At 30.8% G+C, this 6423-nt stretch overlaps 1 protein-coding gene across 1 annotated transcript; it reads right to left on the reverse strand.

The window, feature by feature from the left end:
• Positions 1-2046: 2046 nt before the first annotated feature.
• LOC101209052 (protein CUP-SHAPED COTYLEDON 2) lies at positions 2047-6035 on the reverse strand. The gene is made up of 3 exons (XM_011652994.2): positions 5731-6035; positions 4887-5173; positions 2047-2564 (listed from the first exon to the last, which is right to left on the reverse strand). The coding sequence occupies exons 1-3, from the start codon at positions 5909-5911 to the stop codon at positions 2112-2114; spliced, it is 921 nt and encodes a 306-aa protein (XP_011651296.1). The 5' UTR covers positions 5912-6035; the 3' UTR covers positions 2047-2111.
• Between the last annotated feature and the right edge of the window lie 388 nt (positions 6036-6423).

Below are 6423 nucleotides of genomic sequence, written 5' to 3' on the forward strand. Positions count from 1 at the left end.
TGAATGCCTATTGGGTATCAACCTCCAAAGTTCCAACAATTCGACGAAAAGGGCAATCCAAAACAGCACATTGCTCACTTTGTTGAAACATATGAGAACACAAGATCAAGAGAAAACCAACTAGTAAGGCAGATCGTTTGAAGCTTGAAGGAAAATGCTTTCGAGTGGTATACTGATCTGGAGCTAGAAGTCAATGACAGTTGGTAACAACTGGAAAAGGAGTTCCTTGACCGCTTCTACAGCACCAGACGCACTGTAAGCATGATAGAGATTACAAATACGAGACAACAAAATGGAGCGCCAATCATTTACTACATAAACCGATGGAGAGCTCTAAGCTTGGATTGCAAAGACAAGCTCACAAGAATGTCTATAGTGGAGATGTGCACCGAAGACATGCACTGGGAACTTCTCTATATTTTACATGAAATAAAACCTCATACATTTGATGAATTAGCAACTTGCGCCCATGACATGGAGTTGAGCATTGCTAGGGGAACTAAAGATTTCTTAATCTCTGAAGTAAAAAGGGGGAAGAATGAAATCAACGACACTAGAAAGATCACAAATAGTGTCATTAATGAGTTTATGGTTGTTCATGAGTCTCCATTGAAATATTTCTCCAAAAGAAAAGAAACAAAAATGGAATAAAAGCATGATGACAAAGAGAAGCATTGTTTGATGTTGACATGTTAGAGCAGCTACTAGACATGTTAGAGCAGACATGTTATTAAATTTTTGACTCTGATGTTGCAGACATGTTAGAGCAGCTACTAAATGAACAACTTATTCAACTGTCATAATGCAAATAACCGAAACAAACAGGAAAAGTAGATGATCCTAACTACTGTAAGTACCATCAGGTCATTAGTCATCCAGTTGGAAAATGTTTTGTGTTGAAGGAGCTGATTCTAAAGTTTGCTCGTGTAAAGAAGATCGAGTTGGATATAGATGAAGTAGCTCAGACGAATCATGTTGCAGTTGAGATGACTTCAAGTGTTCCGCCATCAACACTGCCTTATGATCAAAGGAAAAACTTGATTCAGTTTGGGACTTTCAATTCTATACTTAGCTTATTCGATTCCAACAAAAGATCGTGAAGTTGGACTCTCAAAACAAAGAAAAGTCTGCTAAAGATGATTGCGAAGGATAGATAGTCGTGACTCGTAAAAAAGGAAGACCACAAAATTCTATTCAAATGAAGTCGCACTTCCATTAGAAGCATGTGGAAAAGGAAGTAACTCTCATAAAAAGGAGAAAAGAAACAAGAAGACTCCCTAACTCCCAAAACTGGTTGTCCTCGAAGATTGAAGCTCCTTTGAAGATACAAACTTTCTTCCAAGACTTCAACTTCTATAAGCTTTCTTCTAAGACTCCATCCAACTTCCCTCGAAGATTGAAGTTCCTTTGAATGTACAAATTTTCTTCCAAGACTCTAACTTCAAGAACATCACGTGCTCCGCGTCCTCAAATCAAGCGTAAGCAAATCCAATCAAGAGAGACTCGTAAGATCAAATTATAGAGATCGAACCACATCACATCAAATTAACAAAAATACAACATCAACTCAAGTTCAACTCTACGAATCAAATTTCTCCAAAAATCTCATGCGAACACCTCAAATTAATAGTTATATTGATCAAACTAGATCCTAACTTTTATAAGTGCATCAATTTAAACTCTTAAGACTTTTATAAGTGTATCCAAACAAAACAATAAAAATAATTAGTTTTTTCTTCTTCTCTTACTTCTTCGATACAATTATGAAAGTTCAAAGTTTAAATTGTTACAATTTTTAAAACTCATACTTAGTTTGAAATTTAAATCGATAAATTATACTAGTTTAGGATTTAAATGGATAAGACTTAAAAAGTTTAAAATTTAAAATTTAAATTATAATCTCCTTTCTTTTTATATTTTTTTTTATCTTTTTGGATTATCTCATCTAAAAGGGTGAATTAATTATAAAATAATATACAAATATTTAAGTGGTAATAATAATAAAAAGGTTTGTTTCTTCATTTGTCCACAAAATTATTTGATAAGAAAACAAAAAGAGATTTTAAAAGCACATTTTATATATATCAGATTCTATTGAGAATAATTTTATCTCAGAATCTCCACACATAAGCTGAAGCATTCACGTCGGCAGAACCCTCTGGTGTCGGACCACCGCCATACCCATCCAAATTGGCTGCCTCCCCCACGAGATGAACCAGCGACGGACCCACAGGGGAGATCAAGAACGGCGCCTGTAGATTCTCCTGAAAGCTCGGAAAGGCTGAAGCGGAGCAGTAGTTGAGGTTGTTGGTGGAGAAACAGGTCACGTGCAGCTCGTGCTCCCTTGTGTCGTCGCCGTCCGCATAAGCGGCCGAGCTGACGGTAGCGTCGGCTGCGACGGCGGCAGAGGGGTAGGGGGATGAGTCGAGAAGAGGAGGCAGAGATACCGAGGAAGGGGAACTGGGTTCGGGATTCGGGCAAGTCTTCTTCATTGCACCGCCGTGCATGGTAGCCCCGTTGCCAGAGCCGGTCTTCTTGAAAACTCTTGATATCACCCATTCATCCTGCTTCCCAACCACTTCAATGTCATCAAAACCTTCTCTAACACCCCAAAATATTTTTTATATATAATATTTCTTAAATGTAATATTGGTAATATTTGATACATCTCCATATCACCTATCTTTGTGAATTTATTTTCACATTCATATAAAAAAATTAAAAATATTCTAAAAAGAAAAAATAACAAAATTTACTATATTATAGTTAGACAATTTAGTAAAATATAAAAATAGATGATATCTATGATGTACATGAGTACTTTTCAATTTTTAACATGTCACTTTTTATAAAAAAAAAAAAAAAAAAAAAAAAAAAAAAAAAAAAGAAGATTAATAGTCTGTTGGTCTTAGCGAAACTAATTGATTTTACAGAAAAATGCTTAAGTAAAATATTTGAAATTATAAAAAATGATAATAAACCGATCCATGTTAAAAAAAAAAAAAAACATAAAGAACTCCATGATAATTGACCTCTTTTTATTTTTCTAAACAACAAACATATATATACTATAATAATTAAAAAGCTATAACATATATTGTAAAAAATCTATAAGCTAGATTTAATTTGTTCAAAAAAAAAGAAAAGAAAAATAAGCTCAATTAATTAGCAAACCAATCTGAAAGTAGTAATACTTTTTAAACTTTTGACGAGAAGATACTTAATTAATTAAACAAAGTTTTAAATTTTTAGTTTTTTAGTCCTTATAAGTTTTAGTATTATAAATTAAGCTTTCACATATGTACTAAATACAGGGGTTTAAGGTGAGTTATTAAATACCAAATAAAAAGTTTGAAAACCAAATAAACACAAATAGTTTTTGGTAGAGTCTATGATCAATATATATTTTTATATATTGATCATAAATATTTTTGTTGAAAATATTAAAATGAGGACGAAATAAAATGAAAGAAAAACAAGGGATGATGATGTTCCCTTTGGTGTAGCAAAATTTAAGAAGGTTAAAAAGAAAATAAATAACAACAATAAAAGAATAAATACACACCACCCATAGGTCTGTATGATTGATGAGGAAAATAAATAATGGAATGGGACATAACATAAATTTCATTTATGAAATTATTATTATTATTCCCAAACATTAAATAAACCACATTTAATCCAAAAGAAACATTAAAATCCCTTCATTCAAATTGGTCCTCATCCATCAAAATAATGTGCAATAAATGCACTGAAATACCATATATTATAAATTACATTTATGTAATAAATCTTTATTATAATTACTTCACCTACTCAAAACATTATTTACTGCTTCCTAATTTAGTAAATCAAGTAAATATAATCGATCTTTCCTCAAAATAATCTCTCCTAATTTATTCTTAGTACCCATTTAGTTTCTACATTTTTAAAAATATTCAATACAACTTTAAACTTCCAAAGTAATATTAAGTTTAACAAAGTTTCTAAATTTCCAATTTTTATCTTCACTCTAAATTACTCTAAATTCACCCATTTACTTTGACGTTTAACTGTTAGACTTAGATATAAGATTCAAATTTACATTAATTAATAAATCAATCATATTTTTTAAATAATAAATATTATTATTTATATATAACATTAATAGTTTTAAAATTTATTATAGACACGACGTATCAAAGTACGACATTGTACGGACAAAATATCAAATAAATATAAACGTGAAACTAAAAGGCTAAACTTGTAGTTTTAATCTAAAAATTTAATTACAATAAAAATTAACAAAAATCAATTACAAAACTGTTTAAAATATTTATAAATATAACAAAAAAAAATTATGGTATAAAAGATATATCATTAAACTTTTTTTTTTTAAGCAAATCATCGTTTGTTAAATACAAATATATTTTGCTACATTTATAAATATTTTGCTACATTTATAAATATTTAAATAAATATTTTGATTGATTTTTCAATATATTTGAAAACACACTTAAAAAATTAACCTAACTTTAAATAAAAAATTCTTTAATATTTTCTAAAAATAGAAGTTAATGGTATATTTCTAAAATAAAAACAAAAAAACCCACCATAATACAAAAATTACACAAAATTGAAACGTTTTCAAATATAAAAAAATTAAATGTTTTTTACTAAATTTGGAGAATTCAAATGGGTTTACTTTATTTTATAAAAAAAAAAGGAAAAGGAAAAAGAAAAGCAGTAAATAAATAAAGTATTAATTGAATGGAAGCATGAAATTAGAATAGAGATGGGTGATTTGACGTTGATATGAGGAAGGGTTGTATTTAAAAAACAAATAAAGTGAATTAATGAAACTGTCAACATCGACGGCGAGGGGTGGAGATGAGAGAGAGAGGAACCTTGGAAGTAGCGGCGGAGAGGAAATGGTAAGAGAATTTGCCGGCGAGACGAAATTCATGCATAACCCAATTGGATTTTTGGCCTTTGGGAGCTCTGCCTCTGTAGAAAACAAGGGTCTTCTTCATTCCAATCAAGGAGTTGGTTTTTGAGCTCATTATTTCCCGGTCTTTCCCGGTCGCTTTCCAGTACCCGGCTTCCGTCGCCCGGTTTGTTCTCAATCCGGTTGGGTATTTCCGGTCTCTCACGCTGAAGAAATACCACTCTTTCTCCCCCATCAATGCTTTCTCTGTTTATGTTTAACAACAACAATTTATTAATTAATTCAACCTTTTTATTTTAATTCAATTACTATTGCAATTAGTTTTATATATATATATATATATATATATATATATATATTATTACTACTACTTCAAAACTTTCTTCAATTTACATTTCATAACGATGTTTTCATTTGTTTATTTTTGTTAACTAACTTTATCAACGTTTTAAAAAACCAAACTAGATTTTAAAAAGTAGTTCTTAAAAATGTGTTGTATGAATTTGACTACTACAGTGTACTTAATATTTATGTCGATCATAGTAAGAAATTGTAATAAAATGTACTTGAATAAAAAAAAAAAATTCAGAATGAAGTTTCAAAATATGGTAATAATATGAAATAGGAGAAAATATATATCATTTTTAAAAATAGAAAAAAAAAGTTTAATTGGTTATCAAACAAAGACTTGAAAATTTTCATTCAAAATAAATTCGAAAAGGGAAAAAAAAATATTGTAGGTATCGAAAAAAATACGAACAGAACTTAATTTAAAAGAAAAAGAGAGAGAGAGAGGAGTTGACCAGGGAGGTCCCATGGCTCGGACTTGTTGAGGTCGACATGAGCAATGGCCGGTGAAGAGAAATGGGAGTTCAGAACCTTCTTCAAGAGGTAATGCCCGATCAACTCTTCATCGGTCGGGTGGAACCGGAACCCCGGAGGCAAGTACCCGTCGGAGCTCCGCTGTCCGCCGCCACCTTCCATGAAGTTTTAGTCGGAGTATAGAGACCGAGAGAGAGAGAGAGAGAGTATGTGTGTTATTGGCGTTTAGGGAATTATTGATGAAAGTGCAAGAAAGCCTCAGAATTCTTTTTATATATATCCTTACCTAGCACTGCTTTCTTTTTATATATATATACACACACAAACTGTTTGTATATCCAACTTTTTAATCTCTAGTTATTATGTGATAAACTCTTTAGAATCGATAATTATGTAGGGAGATAGATGTGCAACCTGGACAGTGACCACACTCAAGTACTACTATCCTATATGTAATAAAGTTGAAGAACTGTTGTATATTTAAATACTTTATAATTAGTTACACGTGTTTAGTACAATAATTATGAAATGGGAGATTGAAACTCCGACATTTAAATAACACTAAAGTAAAATAACTTATCTCAATTTTCAAGGTGATAAAATTGCATCATCTACTAACTTTTATAACTTTAATCTTGTGTGATGTGTGGTTTTCTAGTCCAATCTATTTAACC

The sequence above is a fragment of the Cucumis sativus genome, chromosome 3 (genome assembly GCF_000004075.3).
Source record: "Cucumis sativus cultivar 9930 chromosome 3, Cucumber_9930_V3, whole genome shotgun sequence".
Taxonomy (NCBI): domain Eukaryota; kingdom Viridiplantae; phylum Streptophyta; class Magnoliopsida; order Cucurbitales; family Cucurbitaceae; genus Cucumis; species Cucumis sativus.

Excerpts from the sequence above, each read along its gene's own strand:
- LOC101209052 (XM_011652994.2), bottom strand. The coding sequence starts at position 5,911 with ATGGAAGGTGGCGGCGGACAGCGGAGCTCCGACGGGTACTTGCCTCCG. Across the intron at positions 5,174-5,730 it reads CGAGCCATGGGACCTCCCTG|AGAAAGCATTGATGGGGGAG; the intron begins GTCAACTCCTCT and ends AAACATAAACAG. Across the intron at positions 2,565-4,886 it reads TCTCCGCCGCTACTTCCAAG|GATGAATGGGTGATATCAAG; the intron begins GTTCCTCTCTCT and ends GTTGGGAAGCAG.